The sequence below is a fragment of the Colletotrichum navitas genome, assembly GCF_030913465.1.
Source record: "Colletotrichum navitas strain CBS 125086 chromosome Unknown LY79scaffold_4, whole genome shotgun sequence".
NCBI classification, from domain to species: Eukaryota; Fungi; Ascomycota; class Sordariomycetes; order Glomerellales; family Glomerellaceae; genus Colletotrichum; species Colletotrichum navitas.
Window position 1 is genome coordinate 674,657 of NW_026850550.1, and position 16,782 is coordinate 691,438.

Consider the following 16,782-nt stretch of genomic DNA (forward strand, 5'->3'; position numbering starts at 1 on the left):
ATCACTTACAACTTACACCGCAAATCTCATCCCATATCGACCCTTCACCATGTCTGTTATGGGCGACCACAGCTCCGAGGAGCTGACAATGACTGTCCTTGGCTGCGGTGAGTAGACGGCGGGACCCTCGGAACGGAGCGCGGAATACTGACTTCCGAACAGGAACCATGGGTATCGCCATCTTGAACGGCATCCTCACCTCCCTCGTAGAGATGCAGGCCCCCAGGCCTCTCCAGATGCTCCATACGCCCTCGGCGTCAGGCACCTCGACGCCCCTGCATGATGAAGTCCCCGCCCGCCTCCCCTCGCGCTTCATCGCATGCGTTCGCCGCTCGGAGAGCGCTAAGAAGGTCAAGAAGGCGCTCTGGGAGCACTCGTCGATCCTCAAGGTCGTTCAGAACGACAACGTCAACTCGGTCCACCAGTCCGAGGTCGTCATCCTTGCCTGCAAGCCCTACATGGTCAAGGACCTTCTCAGCGAGCCCGGCATGGCCCGCGCCCTTCACGGCAAGCTGCTCATCAGCATCTGTGCCGGCCTCACAGAGACTCACCTGGAAGAGATGCTCCACGGCGCCGTGCCGACCAAGAACCCCGAGGAGGACGGCCGGTGCCGCGTCATCCGCGCCCTGCCCAACACCGCCTCGCTCATCCGCGAGGGCATGACCGTCATCGGCGCCCCGACTTACCCGCTTCCCTCCCAGACCGCGAGCCTCGTCACCTGGATCTTCAGGCGCATCGGTGACGTCGTCTACCTGCCCGCCAACAACATGGACGCTAGCACCGCCCTGTGCGGCTCCGGCCCGGCCTTCTTCGCCCTTATGCTCGAGGCCGCCATCGACGGCGCCGTGGCCATGGGTATCCCCCGTGTCGAGGCCCAGAGGATGGCTGCCCAGAGCATGAAGGGCGCCGCGTGCTTGGTCCAGAACGGCGATCACCCGGCCCTGCTGCGCGACAAGTGCACCACCCCCGGCGGCTGTACGATTGGGGGCTTGTTGGTGCTCGAGGAGGGTCGCGTGAGGGGCACCATTGCGCGTGCTGTGCGTGAGTCGACCGTCGTTGCCAGCCAGCTTGGCCAGGGTGTCCAGGGAGTCAACGGCACTCGTTTCACCCCTCAATCAGGATACTCCCAGTTCTAGATTTTTTTTTCTTTCTTTTTCTCCTCTTCTTGCGCCGGTGGGCGTTCTCAAGAGCGTGTTAGCGTTATACAGCATGGATGACGAACAAATCATTTATACTTGCCGCCATTACATGAACTTGCCATTTTATTTGTCCTTAGCTGGGGGGGTACTTCGGGTGTATGTATCATCTGGTGTGTTCGTTTGACATGGTTGTTAGGGGGAGGGTTGATTTGCTGCATACTTTCCTTCCTCTTTTCGAGATTATACAAGCAAAAAGAAGATGAAAAATACATTTTCCTACGCCCTGTTATTCAGTGTAGTTCGAACAGCGCCCCCCCTCCCCTCCCCCCCTCCAACGAGGCCCAGTAAGTTTCGTTTCGGGGGTATCATGTTAAAGCTTTAAAGAACTAGGCCACACACTCCGTCATCGCTGAACCGGTGACAGAGGGGACGGTAGGATGGATCAAATAGACATCTTCGAAGCTGGGTAGGTGGTTTAGGTAGGGTTCGGTGGTGACAGCAAGGTTGTTGTCACGGAAGAAACGCCCACCGCGCCCCTCCCCCATGGGACAACATAGTCTCTACGAGGTGTTCTGTACCTAACTGACGTCTTCAGATCAACCAATTAAGATACTGACGTAAGTAATTGGGAACGGAGAGGTGTTAGTAGAGCGGAAGGTGGATGTATCAGCCGCGTATTATAGAAGGCAGCACATACCTATATAAGATCTTGACGTTGGATGCTGGAGGATTATAGGAAGGGCCCTCCAGCGAAATTCCCGGGACGTAAAGCGACTTAGGAAGCCGTGAACAAGTGTCGGATTGCACAGGTTGTCTGGGCTGTCTTCGACCTATTTCGGCTTGTCAACATCTCTTCAACTCAGGTCGGCCCACTTCGTATGCTAGCAGGACAAGGCTTGAATCACTTGTGGGCGTCGGTTGCCAATGGCCATAAGTCTAGCATATCTGCTAAGCGTCACTATGCCGGGGCGGGTCAACTTACACGACTTTTGACAAGTTATATTGGAATGAGAATTTTCCTTTTCATATCATACAGACAAGTAGACTCTGAGTCGTTCCCGTTATTCTCCCCCGTCTAGTCTATGGCTAAAAATAACAAACAGGTCAAAAACCCGGTCTAAATGCAGCCACCCCTATTGACTTTGGTTTACTACTACAGCTTCTAACCCATAACTTACATCTTCCCGAGGCGAGTGTTTTCGGAGAGGGTCAGAGGTCTCGGGGTGTCGGAGCATGTACTCAGACGACCCCCCTCGCCCCCCCCAAAGCTGAATTCACTCAGAATCGAGAAATACCTCTCCCGAAAACCCAAGTGATGAACCAGTAGAACGATACCAGGATCTTGTTCCGGATGCTCATCGACTTGGTCAGGTAAGCGCAACGCCACAGAATCCACGCTGTTCACGCATTAGCACAAGAGAGCCACACCGCTCGAAGGGCGCCGTTTCTTCAAAGGAAAACATACCTGCCCGGCCCTTCAGCTCATCCGCGGAGCTCTGGTGGATCGCCCTCCAGCTTCCCAGGTAAGCCATCGTCCCCAGGTTGCGGAACTTGAACGGCTTGCTCCCTCGGTCGTCCGCCGCCCTGTTGAGCGTCTTGGCGAGGTACACGGCCTGCTGACTCGCCACCTGCGCCGTGGCGGGGAGCGTCCCGGTCTCCAGGACGGAGCAGTCGCCCAGGGAATACACGTCCGGCAGGACGGCCTTTTCGTTATCCGGGTCGTCGAGGCGGACCCTCAGGTGGGAGTCCGTGATGATGCCGCCGCTCCTCTCCGCCTTCAAGACTTTCAAACTCTCCCTTTCCTTCCCCTCGACTGCCGAGGCGGGGTTGCGCAGCTCCTTCTTCAGGATTTTCTGGACGAGCGGGTTCTGCATCAGCCCCGTGCTCCACACCACGAGGCCCGCGCCGACCTCCTCGTCGCCGTACTCCTTGATCTTGAGCTTCAGCGTGTTGTGCGTGTCATCCTCGTCCGGCCGGATGCGCTGCAGGTGGTGCTGCGTCTTCACCTTGATGCCCTGGCGGCGGAAGAGGTCCTCGGCGTAGGAGGCGAGCTGCTGCTCGAACATGGGCAGGACTTTGGGCGCGATGTCGTAGACCGTGATGCCGACGAACTCCATGAGGTGCGGGTACAGCTTGGACAGGTCGTCGTGAATGAGGTCGTGAAGCTCGGCGGCGAACTGTGAATTAGGTCAGTGTGTCATTCGGGGTTGAAGCTGGGGGCAGGGGGGGAGGGGGGGCGACTGCCGACCTCAATTCCTGTCGGGCCACCTCCCACGATGGCAAAGTGCAACATCTTCCTCCGCTGCTCATCCGTGGTCGTGGGCCAATCGGCCTTCTCGAAACACTGGAGCACCCTCAAACGAATGCTCCTCGCATCGCCAATATCTCGCAGGAAGTTGGCGTACTCCTTGACACCCTCGATGCCGAAGGTCTGCGAATACGCCCCGACGGAGATGACTAGCTTGTCGTAGGGCACATCAATCACCTCCCCCTTGGGCCGGTGCGGCTGCCTCTCCGGGAGGGTGCGGGACGTGGCGTCCTGGGACGTGACCTTCTCGACGCGGACGAGCTTCTTGGAGAAGTCGATGTCGTCCGCCCAGGCCTCGTAGAACGAGTCGAGGTTCAGCCAGCGGACGGGCTCGAGGATGGAGCGGAACTCTAGTGTGCCGACCGATGTCGAGGCCAGCAAGGGGGTGAAGACGAAGTAGGAGCGCGGCGAGATGAGGATGCGCTCGTACTTTTTGGGGTCGAGTTCGCGGGCAAAGGCATAGCCTGCCCATCCAGAGCCCAAAACGACGACCCTTTCGCGTTTCCGCTCTGGCACGCAAGTTAGCAGGTTTCGTGAGCATCTCTTGGTCACTGTTCGGGGTACGGGTGGCGAGGGAGGGGGTGGTTATTAAGTTGAGTGAGTCAGACTAACCCGTCGGCGAATTCGAGCTCGTGCTGTTGCGATACTTCACAACACTCGTGTTAGTCGTCGCCCCGGCCCGCAATGCTGTCCCGGCGGGACCCCAGTGTTCAGGCCGGGCGAGGCTTCTCCAATATTGCCGTGCGACTTTCGATGATGCCATTTTGGTATCGTAACTGAATCACACCACCACACGCACTACGACGGGGCAGCAGTGAGTATATGCCATATATATGGGATGTCTGCGAATTCAGCCCCTGGACGGACCCTGGCTTGACGAGGCGCTGCGTCAAGCCCTGATATTTTGTCTGGGCGTTTGTAAGTGGGCGCGATAAAGGACCGGAAGTCTATGCGCTACTCAAAGAGCGTGCTTACCGGTGACGGGACGATTCGGAGGAGCGGGTTGCTGTGGAACCTCGACGACTTCAAATCCTACGCGGGAGGGAAGGATTCCGAAGCGAATGAGGAACGTTCTGAGGATATCAAGGCATTGATAGCTTTTACCTGAACCTAACTACACGCAAATTTCTTAGCGCCGTGTTACCGAGGCCGAGACGCTTGTGCCCGGCCATACGGACAAGTGACGTCTCCGTCTCCACTTTTCCCCGTCCGGACACTCCGGGATGGAGTCTCCGCTTTTTGATGTTCAAATGACGTCTCAAAATTGTTTACTTTTGGTACCTAATACACAGATTGACCACCCTCTTCGTCCAATAGCCTTTCAGCCACGCGGCCCTTGGCTCCATCCTTTTTTTTTTTTCTTCCTCTCCTACCCATTCGGATTCTCTATTGCAACATGGAGTCCAAGCTTTCGCCAAGGACTCCTTCGATCTTAACGATCCACCGATGCGTCTCCCGCTCGACAACCTCATCGTCGTCGTCCTGGAGCTCGCTGATGTAGGGCAGCATTTCGGGCAGCGCCGACAGCCATTCCTCGCCAAGCTTCTCGGCGAGCTCCTGCTGACACTTGACGGCTGCCAGACGGACGGCTGCCTGCTCAGACCGCAGGTGGCGGAGGATGGCGCTGTTGAGCTCCTTCTGGTGCTCCTGGGAATCGGCCGCAGACGCCAATTCTACAACCGCAGGGATTAACTCAGCCGACAGATCGACAGAAGTGGCGTTGAGGAACTGCGCAGTGAGAACGGGCGCAACCTTGCTGAAGTGCGCGGGCGCCTGCCAGAAGTCGTCCTGGTCGTGCGCAAAGCACCTCGCCAGAGTAGAGAGGACACGCTGCCACAGATCCTTCTGCTCCGGCAGCTTAACGTCGCAGGCTTTGATGATTTCGACGGCGTCGTCCACGATGTAAGTCGCGTAGTTTGTGACGATCGACTTCAGGCTCTCGAAGAACACGTGCAGGAATCCGTAGACACTAAAACGACGCAGTGCGCGCCCCGTAACATCTTGTTTGGGGAGCTGCGTAGACCACTCGACAATCTGGGTGAAGATGGGCCTGAAAGCCGCATCGTTCAGCTTGTAAATCATCTTGAGGGCGACGTCGTTGATGGATGCCTCGATCTTGGCCACGCGCTGAGATGCTGCGCTGGTGAGCTTGTCCTTTGCGTTCTCGCGTCTTCGGAGGTCCAACGAGTTGAGGAGAATCGCGGACAGGGATGTGACGTTCTTCGTGACGATGGACTTGGTGTGGCTCTCGACCACGACGCCAAAGATGTCAACCCATTCCTCAGTTGCCTGTAGGTCTGTTAGTCTCGTTGCAATCCCGATCATCTTCCGAGCAACTTACGTTGAAACCAGCCTCGGTGGCCGGGATCCAGTTCTTCTCCAGGCTGCCCAGCATGGTTTTGGCCTCGACCTTTCTGGCGAGGAATCTTAGGCAGTTGAGGCGCTCATCGTCGGCTTCGCTATCTAGATCGGCCTCAGCCGACTTGTTGGAGGCAAGGAGGATGCTGTCTAGGTGCTTCGCAGAAATCATATAAGGTAGGTGCTGCGCCAGGGCGGTTATGAACGCGTAGCCAGCGTTGTGCAGTTCGTTTGCTGTCGTCTCGTCCTCCACACACTGCTCGATGTAAAGGATGGCCTGGGAAATGGCAATGTTGACAATAGGCAGGATTCCGTCCTGCAGAACATCAACAAGAGAGGCAAGGCAGAGCAGGGCCATGACGCGCAGGCGGGCATCGGGCTGGCCGAGGCAGTGAGGTCCGGCAATGGTCGCCGCAGCGCCTGCCACGGCCTCGATATCCTTCTTGCCGTACTTCTCCGCAATCTTGTCCACGCAGGCAACGGCGATGTGCTTGTATTTGATGTCGTCGGTGTCCCTGATCGCGGCGGTGAGTTGCGGCAGGAAAGCGAGCAATGCCGTCCTGGAAGCGACGTCCGCGACGCTCTCTTGGTCCACGCGGACCTCGAGGGCCCGGAGGACCTTGCGGCGGAGGTCGATTTCGGTACGGTCTAGGAGATTCTCGACCGACTTGATGAACTCGCCAATGGACAGGAGGTTTAGCAGGTTAGCCAGGGCGTTGCCGCAGCATTCGTGCAACGCCTTTTGCTGCTTGACGGTCTCGGCCAGGGCCAAGACATCCCTGAGGAGAACGGCGTACAGGTCCCGAATCTTGGAAGAATCCATGTCGTCCCTCTCCGTAAGCACGGTGATCTCCTTTCGGAGCTTTCTGCTGGAAAGGAGAGCCGGGAAGACGGTCAGCTGCTGCAGGGCAATGGTCTCGGGCTTCTTCTCCGTCGAGTCCTCCCCGACGCCCAGCAGGGTAGCCGACAGACCGGGCTTGGGCTTGAAGATGTCACTGATCAAGTCCAGGAGCTTAGCCAAGGTCTGGAGCTGCACCTCGGCGCTGTAGACGCCCAGGAGTTCAGAGGCAAACGCCATCAGGCTGTCGTTAGGACCATATCTATCGACCAGCATCGCCAGCAAGGCGTACAAGAATTCATCGGGGCCAAGGGTGTTGATGAGAGCAACGAACAAGCCTTGCTTGCGGTGCGCAGGGATGTGCTCGTACGCAGTAACGAAGCTTGCGAGCAGCTCAGCGGCGCCAGCGACCGGGTTCCGCTTGCCCTTTTTAAGGGACGCCATCAAAGGCGGAACGACCTCCTTGATGGTCTGGTTAACCACATGAGCAGAGTGATCGTCGTTTTGGCGGAGGACGGAGGCGCCCATAAAGGTGAAGATGGGCATCACACTATGAAGCACCAGATCAGGGGCAGCAGTGGCAAGGCTGGCAATCAGAAGCAAGGCCGAGTTTTGCACGATCGGGCTGGAAGACTTCTGGATGCAGTTGACGAGCAGGTCGCCATGGCCCCCTGAGCCGTCGATCTTCAGGCTCTTGTTGTTTCTGTAAGCGGGCACCATCGCGATCAAGCTCGTGAGCACCAAATTTTGCAGGTAGCCAAGTTCGGATCCGATGACGGTGCGGAAATGCTGGAGCTCAGAGAGGGTGCCGAAGAGACTGTCAAGGAGCTCGGGGTGGGAAGCAGGGTTGGAGCCATCCACGAGCTGGAGCACAAAGGTGACTGATCTCAACGTCGCACTGAGCTCGGCACTGGCTTGCGCAGTGACTACGCGGTTCGCCTCAGATGAGCTGGTCCTGCGTCGCTTGTTCGCCGGGGGCTCGGTGATGATCTTCGTGCCCGTCTGAATGGACTCGAGAAAGTAGGAAAGGATGTCCGTGGTGAGCTCGACGTTCCTCAGGAAATCGGCAGCCTCATCAGCAATGATGTCCTCCTCGTCCTGGGATGCGTGTCGCGCTTGAGAGAGCTCAAGCATTGTCTGAGCGACGTCGAACTTGGTGTCGGCCTTCATCGAACTCCACATGGCACGGATGCGGGCAGAGATTGATCGGACCAGCTCCGGGCGCTTAGCAGAGGCAGGGTCCTTGACGATTGAGAGGAGGCAATCCAGACCCTCGCTGTCGTTCGGCACAACAATCTCAGCGAATCTGGTGTGGAGCACAGCCTGGTCCACCTCCTCGGCCTCGGAAAGTCGAATCGTCTCTTCGGAAGACAAGGCAGCCCACCACTGGAACGCCGGCAGCAGCACCTTCGTCCTTGAAGTGGACGACACTCCTCTGATGCGGTTAAGGATCGAGAGAAGATTGGACTTGACCCTGAGCAGTGGTGTCGCAACAACGTGACTGGCGAGGAACGATAGGATCGATGCTCTACCCGATGAGCTGAGTGCCTTCTTCCCGTCGCTGCCCTCGTTCTTCGCGCTACTATCAAGCGCCGAGTGCAGCACCGCGCGAATGTAGTCTTCGTACATGATACATTCCTCAAGGGCCGGAAGGATGACGCCGTGAAGAAGGCGGGAAACAACATCGGCGTCCAGCCATTGCACCTTGGAGCTGTCGTCGTACAGCTTCTTACCGCCCCAGACAGAATTCTTCGCAGCCTTGGACTGATGAGGAAAGAAATGGCCGATCTGGATCAGGAGCTCGGCAGCTGTACGGCGCACCTTCTTGGAAGAATCGACCAGAGCCACGAGGCAGTAGGGGATGAGAGCTTGGAAATCGAGGTCGTTACCGTCGCCATCACTGAGACGTCTTCTGACCGCGTCCACAGCGGCCGCGCGAGCGAGAGTCGGGTAAGGACCTGACCAGATGCGAACAAAGAAGGTGATGTAGGTGTGATCGCTGACTGCCGTCTGTCGGCTGAGGGACGGCAGCTGGTCGAAATCAGCAAGCAGAGTCGGGTCTTCGGACTGCTGGGAGACAACACGGAGGAAAAGTCGGCTGAACTCGTCGTAGACCTCCCCAGTGCTGGTAGAAAGGCAGGAGGGGAGAGCGCAATTTTGGCCCGACAACTCCTGGATGGTCTCTCGCAAGTCCTCCTTTGCGGGGGCGGACTTGGGCTCGTCCATCTCGACGTCCTCCTGACTGCCTGGCAAGGCCTTTCTCTGGCGAATGGAAAAGTCGAGCTTCATTTCCAGCTCCTCGACATCGAAATCGACCTCCTCTAAGACCGTCCGGATGATTTCACTAGTGTCCCCGGAGAAGCGAGAAAGATCGATCAATGTTGAGCCAAGCTCCTTGCGAATTTCGCCGTCCCTGTCAACGTTGTCGTCGAGTCTGTGCGCAGCCAGCACCAGGGACTTGAAAATGACAGCAATCTGCTTCTCCTTCAAGATCTTGCTCATCAAGATGGCGCGGATGATGGGCAGACCGCGAGCGTCGCCCTTCTTGCACAAGCGTTCGATAAAGGCAATGCAGAGTCCGTTGGTGAGCTTGTCAACTCTCCTCTCCTGACCCAGTTCGACCAGAATCTCGCCAAGGTTCTGGACTTTCAGCAAGGCCTTGGTGACCTTCCCAGAAAGCTGTTTCGCCGACCGGTACTGCGCCAGAATGCACAAGCAGACGAGCCCAGGGCGAACAGTCTCGCTGGTCCAGCCGTGAACGATCTGCTCCATGAAGGCCGAAAGAGTCGCATCGTCAAAGCTGCCCTTGGCCGCAACGACAGTGACAGCCATGTAGGAGGCAATCTGCATGTTGGGGACTTTCTTCATCGACATTGCCTCGGCAAGCGTAGGCCCGACACGATGCAAGAAGGCTTCGTTGTTATCCTGCTGAACAGCGGCGCGGCCGGATCGCATGTTCTCGAGAAGCCCGTTTACAGCCTCCGTCATTACGCCACCCCAGAACGACACCAAAGTCGGGTATTGTTGCTGGTGCCTGCACGCCTCAAGCGTGTATTCGGACAGGGTGCTGAGGAAGTTGGCCTTGTGGATCGCCTCGTGGACCAAGACGGATCGCGGGGGGGAAGTGAGCGACTTGATGTAGGGGCTCAAGAATCGGTACTCGTGGGGGATCTTGGGCGGGAGGATCGAGAGCAAGGTGACGAATGCGGGGATCGAGTGATACGGGAGGAAGGTTGTGATGAGGGACTTGGTGTTATGCTCGTGAATTCTGTCGCCCGGTTAGAGAGATGGCGACATGGCATGGACCGCAACGGCATACCTGAATCTCCTTACGAGCCACTCGAGGGCCCGGATCGAAGGCATGAGCCTCAACCGGCTGCCGACAAGGCGGAGGAAGGACTCGACTTTCTTATCCAGTTCGGCATTTTCGGCAGCAGTCATCTGGGTTCGATCTTCGCTCATGCTCTGCTCGCTGAAGAGCGTCTTGGAGAAGGGTTTGAAGCGGCCATCGAGTTCGCAAAGCTCCTCGAAGCCCTCGGAGCATATCGTGTAAAGAGTCTGGTAGCTCTGGGTCGCAGCAACTCGCGGCTCGAAGATTAAGGACTTGGAATGGGCGGCCTTTTGCGCCCTGACATCCAAGGAAGCCTTGGAGTTGGCGGCGATCTGCGCTAACTGCGCAGCAAGAGAGGACACCATATCTTAGAAGTTTTGCGGCATTCCGCGGTGATTGAACAACTCAATGGCGGGGAGTCCTACGAGACTGGGATTTTTCCTAGAGCGTGTACCTGGGATTTCTCGATTTTTTTTTTCCCTGGGCGGGTATTAGTTACGCCGACTTTTTTTTTTGTTGCTGATAAGTCAGTTAGCGAATCATTTCAATTATTGATAAGGTAGTGGGTAGAGTAGCATTGACCCCACCGTCCCCTCCTTCTCTACCATTGCGCACCAGCTCAAGTCTTTGGAAGCTCGGGATTCCATATAGTTGCTCCGAGCTTGTCAAGCTGAGTCGGGTACGTTCATTTCAATTTATACCTTACCTAACTAGATAGATAATGAGTCTTTGTAATACTAGTTCGTCATTGCGAGTTCGGGAATCAGGATCGCTCATGTTTGATTGTCAGTAAACAAGTGTTTCCAGAGGTCGAGAGGCTTTAGTGTTGTTAGTCTCTTCAGTGGAACCCAACTTGCTTGCTGCTTTTCCAAGCTGGGAGCCGTTTTGCATGGTTGATGGACCCGTAACCGCAGGCAGTCCGTGTGAATGATCCAGTTAGCAGTCTCGTTCTCTAGCCGTTCCGTGGGGGTTGTGGGATCGGGAGTTTCAGCGGGTTGCCTGCAGAGGCGGCTCGTGTAGTAGTAAGACACTATTTAGCCCAAGTCGGACTCACCAACCAATTTGCTCAGAAGACACACTTCCGCAGCCTGGTTGATTCTCACATTGTTCCTTTCTGACCCGCCTCCGCTTCAGTAACGCTTTACCTCATGGCGGTAGGTTACGGTTCCGGAATACAATGAATTGAACCGGGGCGGCTTACCATGATTGCAGAAACCCTACCCCCAAATCGTGCTCCTCGGAGACTCCCTCATCCAGGGCTGTTGCGAGGCATCCGATGGCTTCTCGTTTCAAGCAGAGCTCCAGTGCCGTGAGTCGTCTCTGGTCTGCGTTGCATCCTCGAGCTTATAGGCCGCCTCTCAGATGCGATGCGCCGCTTCGATGTGGTCAACCGTGGCTTCTCTGGCTGGAACACAGCGAACGCTGTCAGATATCTCGGCGATATGTTCCTCCCTCCCTCCGAGTCTGGGCCAAAGCTGGAATGTCTCGTGAGTGTAGCAAACCACTCCCGGGCGTCACTTTGCTAAGGTCTTGACCAGGTGGTGCTTCTCGGCGCAAACGATGCCGTCCAGCCCATGTTAACGACCGTGCAGCATGTCCCGCTGAGCGATTACAAGAAGAATCTTGTCAAGATCGTCACGCACCCCAACATCACAGGTCACAACCCCAAGATTATCCTCGTCACGCCGCCACCCATAGACGAGATTCGTGTCACCGAGCTCGACCTGGCCGCGGGCCACCCGAAGCCCCAGCGGACCTCCAAGATTAGCGCCGAATACACACAGGCGGCACGAGATGTGGCGGCCGAGGTGCCCGGCGTGGTGCTGGTCGACCTGTGGCAGGCGTTGATGGACCACGCTGTGTCCAGGACGCCAGGGTTTCAGGCCGGAGGTCCTCTGCCAGGCACGCCGGAGTTCGGCGAGCGGGGCGGGCTGGCAGATCTCCTCCCGGACGGCCTCCACATGAGCGGCGAAGCATACAGGGTGTTTTACGAGACGTTGTCGGTTCACCTCGGCGACTGGAGCAAGGGCCCCTCCGTCTTCCCGGGCTGGCGTGAGGTGAACCCTCCAGCGTAGACATGACTGAGGGCACTCTGACAAAAGGGGAAAGCTGATGGAGAGGGTCCATGCAATGTTGCATGTGCCCTGCAGGAGTATTTGAGATCAAGGCGATTTTTAGAATGTACGTGGTTCCAGACATCGAAAGTCTTACCGGTGCTTCGGCTCTACCAAGCACGTGGAAGTTCCGTCGCCATCTACTTTGTCCCCGTCGTAGCTTGGCCTATCTTTGTGCGTCTGGTAATACTGGCCCCGAGCCACAGCAAGACATATTGGCTTGTGAGACATGTCTCGAGACCGCCAAGCTTCTGTTTGTCTCGTCAGCATGGCATTCCTTAGCATGCCATCGGATCTGTCCACGCCGTAAAATAATAAACGATGTCCTTCAGCAGCGTACGGGTACTGTTTGCTCTAGGATCTGGCTTGTTCCCTATGCACATCCTACCTTTTTGACAAGGACACACACACACACACACACACACTCAAGTATAAGTATAGCAACTCGCGGACCTTACTTGATTGCCATGCAGTGGGGGGCAGGCTTCGATCGCATCGGCACCGACAACTCAGCTGCTTTAGAGTTTGGGTCTCTGCAGGAGGCGAGCAAGTCCCTGGTGGAAGTCACTCTCTGCGGAAGAGGAGCCAGCAACAAAAACAGAAGGCAGGTAGGTGCGTGTGTCTGAGTGGACGGGTGACGCCTGAGGTCTTCAGCACGTCCCCGAAGCCCTCCTCTCCCAATCGTGCCCTCACCACGTCACACAACCTATGCCGACGCGGCAAACAACTGGTGGTCCCCGCTGCAAGTTCCAGTTGGTGGAGGGCCACGACTTGGCGTTCATTGCGCTGCGCTGCTGCACTGCACAGCATTGCACAGGGGCGATTCCAGTGAAAAGCACCTAGGTACCTACCTTATGTAAGGTGGGTAGGCAGGTACTCAGAGCAGTGGGCTGCTGCCCCGCCGAGGTACCGCGCGAGTACTGCTAGAGTCCCGGGTCTAACGCACTGTATCAACCCGAGATGTACTGGACCCTCATTGCCTCCTTGCTCGAGTACCTGGAGTCACCCTGCACCAAGTCAACAGGAGTATGTCTTTCGCCCTGCAAGCTGCAGCCTCTCGAGTAACATCTGGAATCAACTACATCCAGGCTACATCCAGCCAGCCACACGCCGAACCTTTGGGACCATCTCGCGTTGGCCCGGCCCCATCCTCCACTCCCGTCGCTGCCCGTTCACCTCACCTCCTTCGAGCCAAGTCCTTGTTTCTGTCCACCTCCCGTTCACTTCACTAATTCAACGTGCTTGTCTGAACCGACCTCAGGACTTTTGTTTGTCTCCTCCAACCCCTCATCTCTTCGACTCCTTACCACAAAACGCTCGACAGTGTGCTTAGCAAGCATTTACCTTCTTCGGACCGTCCTCCTTTCGACGCCACTTCTGTTACATCCCATCCTACTCTTAACCGCGAGCCCTCTGTCGGCGCTGAACTGCATCTACCTCGACCGCTCCTCTCGCCCTCCCAAGTGACGACAACACCCGCTTCAATCCCCAATCCCCCAGAAAACGAAGTCTTCCTTCGCGCCCTGCTTCGGCTGCACAACTGTTCAAAGATATCCTTGTGCTTAATAGCCTCGGCATTTGATTGCGCCTGGACATCGAAATCCTGCCGATACCCACGATCTCCCAAAGCCACCTTACTCGGGGCAATTCCGCCTCCATTGACCATCGTGCAAAACCAGCATAGTGCCATCGCCACTCTCAAGCTGCCGCAGTCGCTGAGATCGACTGGACCCTGTGAAAAGAGCCACTTGTCAAAGGAGAACATACCAAGATTGCGCCTGCTGCCGCTGTCGTCGACGACCTACTTGGTCTTACCGTGCGATGTGGCGGGGGAGGAGGACCTCGTGAACTGATATCGTAGGGATCGAGGTCGGAAGCGCCCATAGCCTTCCTCGGCCCGTCATTCGAACGCGCTTACACTCGAACCCCCATTTATATATAGGCGTGTCTCTCTTACTCGAACGACCCTTTACTACGACCTGTTTTGCCGATACCCTCTCCAGCGCTTCCGCCCAATCACGATCTGGTCCCAATACACTCGCTTGCTATCGTCTTTCTTTCTCCCGCCAGCCGCCGCATACCCGGTATATTTCCCTGAGTTTCTCAACCTCAAGACATCTATCGCACACAGTTGATCGGGACCACTTCCGGGCATGGATCATCGGTTCCCAATCACCCGCGACGACCTCTTCAACATCCAGATGGATTTGAAGCAAATCCAACTGGTTCAGAGTAATCAGGGCGAGAGACTGCTGAGGCTTGAAAGGCGTCAGGAACAGGATGCCAGCCTCAAGTCTGTATGGCAGCAGCATCCATTTCCTGGCGTTTTAGCCGGAACTCCCCAGCAAGGTAGGGCCGCTACGTGTGTCCATGTCGCATCCAGACGCTGTTGACATTCTGTGTATCAGGGCCGATTCATGTATCACCCAACGACATGTTTGATGATTTCGACGAGCAAGGCCAGCATTTGCTGAGCTCGCTCCATCTTGGGCCGGCCGAGGAAGAGCCTACCCGCCGCGGTGCTGCTTCTCGAGCGAACAGTGTACGATTCGACGAAAGTGCGTTGCGGGGAGCAGACTGGTCAAGTCAAAGCAACCGCCACTCTGGTGAATTTGGACCTCCACGTCCAAGCAGCGGCTTGATGATGGAGAGGTCTCTGTCCCACAAATCGGATGGACGACACAGTTCAGCGGGCCATTCTGTCCACTCCTTTCATTCTGTGGCATCTGGCCGAGCGAGCAGTTTGGGACTGGATACCAATTTCATGGTCAGCAGCCACGAGGACGACTCTCCTGTCGACATGCCAGAGCCGCCGCCAGGCCTCTTTTTCCTGGGATCCGTACCAACCATCATCCGATGCTGGCTCACGACCAACTTTGCGCACGATACCGTTCTGTACGCTGACCTATGCACGGGCTCTCAGAAGTCTGTGGTGGACTATTCTGTCATCAGGGACCTTGGCATGTTGGACGAGATTCAACGCGACGTGGACGGCACTTACAAAATCCGGCTCTCGGTCTACCTAGTTGAAGCGACCGTCTCCGAACGGAGCAGCCGGTCTTCGAGTCCGGGCCACCAGATGCCAAGCCTCCTGACCACGTTTGAGGTGTCTGGTATGGAACAGGCCGAAGGAGCTGAACCAAAGCGGGGCATCCAGATCTTCATCGGCAGCGACACCCTCCGAGCTCATCAGGCCGACATTCTCCTTTCCCAAAACCGCATGAGTCTGTATGGCAGCGAGCGCGAAAAACTGTCGGTACCTTTTGTGCGCCCCGAGGATGAAGGTGCGTTCAAGCACATCAGCACAACCAACCTCATCCCAGAGAAACCTCGGCTCAACGCCAACGCCGCCCCATTCGTTTCCGGAGACCCGCGGCCGCAGGCCTCCACAACGCACGACGCATTGGAGAACAGCGTCTCCAGCGTGCAGCCTGAGGATGCCGAGTTGCAGGGTCCATTTTCTCCACTGGGACATCACTCTGTACCTGACAAGTCGGTTGGAGCAAGCAACCTGTCTGAAAGTGGCGGGGAGAGTGAGAGGATAGGCAAAGATCACGCCAGCGGGTCCGAGTCCGGGGCCAGAGAACCTTCAGTTGTGCAGAATAGCTCAGCCAGCACAGATGGCAGCCGACGTGAGTCTGCTGGCGGCATCTGGGGGTCATGGCGCCAGGGAACTTCGGCAAGCGGGAGTGAGAACGGGCAAAGAGACGCCAATGGTCCCTTGAGCGGCTACCAGCCTGCGGGCCGCTCAAGTCGGAATATGAAGGTGTTGAAACCCCTGAAATCGGGCTCATCATCCTCTGCCCGAACCGGGGCGGCTTATGAGCCGCCACCAGCACCCAGGACCAGCGGCGAACATCGCCGAAAGAGCCAGGCTAGCGTAGCGGCAGAGAGCACGCCCCCGGCAACGGTTCGCTGGGAATCCAAGAGGTCAGTCAGCAGCGTCAGCAGCACGACAGAAGCCAAGGCTCAACGCGAAACGAAGAACGCGGGCCCGCCTCTGCCGCGATCGGTGAACCCGATCGGAGGCGCATCCGCATTCTCGTGGATGAACCCGACAGGCAAAGCGAAGCCCACGGCAACGGCCGAGTAGAACTGCTTATGCAGAAGAGAAAAAAGGGTAGGCCCCGGCGGCACTTGACATAAAGGTGGTCAAACACGACCAAGAGCACTAATCTTCTTTTTCTTTGCTTTGACCAAACGACCCTCCTCCCCCAACATGAAGAGGCGGGATGGCTTCAGTACTGCGCGAGACGGGCCGACTGGTAGCCATTCAGTGTACCAGGACAGGATGAGTTCCATAGCACGACGGCTAGAAAAGTCCGCATGACGGATACAGAATTGAAAAACAGGAAAAAAAAAAAACCGCCCCATCATCTCACATGTTGATGTTATCTTCAGTGTTTATCAGATTGCATACATGCTAGTTGATCGGCAGCGCTTGGCGGTGGCGCCGCAAAGCAGTTTGCAATCTTGGCTGCATCGAAAATCAGTTGCCCGCATCTGTGGGCTGAATGTAGGGGTTTGATGGCTGGACATGTGGCCTTTGGCCAGCCAGCCACGACAGCCAGCAACCGTCTCTACCTGCTTGTACGGAGTACGGAGTACGGATACACTGCAAAGATAGGTACACGCACGCTGCAAACCCCAGGACTAGGTAGGTAAGGTTGGTGGCCGGGGCCGGGATTAGACAC

The 16,782-nt window shown here is 56.7% G+C and overlaps 6 protein-coding genes across 6 annotated transcripts; 3 read left to right on the forward strand and 3 right to left on the reverse strand.

The window, feature by feature from the left end:
* Positions 1 to 49: 49 nt before the first annotated feature.
* Positions 50 to 1,136, forward strand: LY79DRAFT_505665 (pyrroline-5-carboxylate reductase; the record flags this gene model as incomplete). Its single annotated transcript, XM_060553645.1, has 2 exons — positions 50 to 107; positions 163 to 1,136. 2 exons carry the CDS (start codon positions 50 to 52, stop codon positions 1,134 to 1,136), a joined length of 1,032 nt encoding a protein of 343 aa, XP_060419404.1.
* Positions 1,137 to 2,317: 1,181 nt separating this feature from the next.
* LY79DRAFT_253526 (pyridine nucleotide-disulfide oxidoreductase-domain-containing protein) lies at positions 2,318 to 4,588 on the reverse strand. Its single transcript, XM_060551876.1, has 5 exons — positions 4,423 to 4,588; positions 4,060 to 4,355; positions 3,388 to 3,956; positions 2,605 to 3,316; positions 2,318 to 2,536 (listed from the first exon to the last, which is right to left on the reverse strand). The coding sequence occupies exons 2-5, from the start codon at positions 4,208 to 4,210 to the stop codon at positions 2,418 to 2,420; spliced, it is 1,551 nt and encodes a 516-aa protein (XP_060419405.1). The 5' UTR covers positions 4,211 to 4,355; positions 4,423 to 4,588; the 3' UTR covers positions 2,318 to 2,417.
* Positions 4,589 to 4,833: 245 nt separating this feature from the next.
* On the reverse strand, positions 4,834 to 10,339 carry LY79DRAFT_575882 (BP28CT domain-containing protein; the record flags this gene model as incomplete). The annotated part of the gene is made up of 3 exons (XM_060559751.1): positions 4,834 to 5,736; positions 5,789 to 9,911; positions 9,963 to 10,339. 3 exons carry the CDS (start codon positions 10,337 to 10,339, stop codon positions 4,834 to 4,836), a joined length of 5,403 nt encoding a protein of 1,800 aa, XP_060419406.1.
* Positions 10,340 to 11,122: 783 nt separating this feature from the next.
* LY79DRAFT_665872 (GDSL-like Lipase/Acylhydrolase) lies at positions 11,123 to 12,049 on the forward strand (the record flags this gene model as incomplete). The annotated part of the gene is made up of 4 exons (XM_060563131.1): positions 11,123 to 11,128; positions 11,187 to 11,283; positions 11,337 to 11,461; positions 11,513 to 12,049. 4 exons carry the CDS (start codon positions 11,123 to 11,125, stop codon positions 12,047 to 12,049), a joined length of 765 nt encoding a protein of 254 aa, XP_060419407.1.
* Positions 12,050 to 13,263: 1,214 nt separating this feature from the next.
* LY79DRAFT_253703 (uncharacterized protein) lies at positions 13,264 to 14,047 on the reverse strand. Its single transcript, XM_060551877.1, has one exon. It carries the CDS (start codon positions 13,851 to 13,853, stop codon positions 13,392 to 13,394), a length of 462 nt encoding a protein of 153 aa, XP_060419408.1. The 5' UTR covers positions 13,854 to 14,047; the 3' UTR covers positions 13,264 to 13,391.
* Positions 14,048 to 16,211, forward strand: LY79DRAFT_253711 (uncharacterized protein). Its single transcript, XM_060551878.1, has 2 exons — positions 14,048 to 14,437; positions 14,497 to 16,211. Exons 1-2 carry the CDS (start codon positions 14,242 to 14,244, stop codon positions 16,179 to 16,181), a joined length of 1,881 nt encoding a protein of 626 aa, XP_060419409.1. The 5' UTR covers positions 14,048 to 14,241; the 3' UTR covers positions 16,182 to 16,211.
* The last annotated feature ends 571 nt before the right edge of the window (positions 16,212 to 16,782 follow it).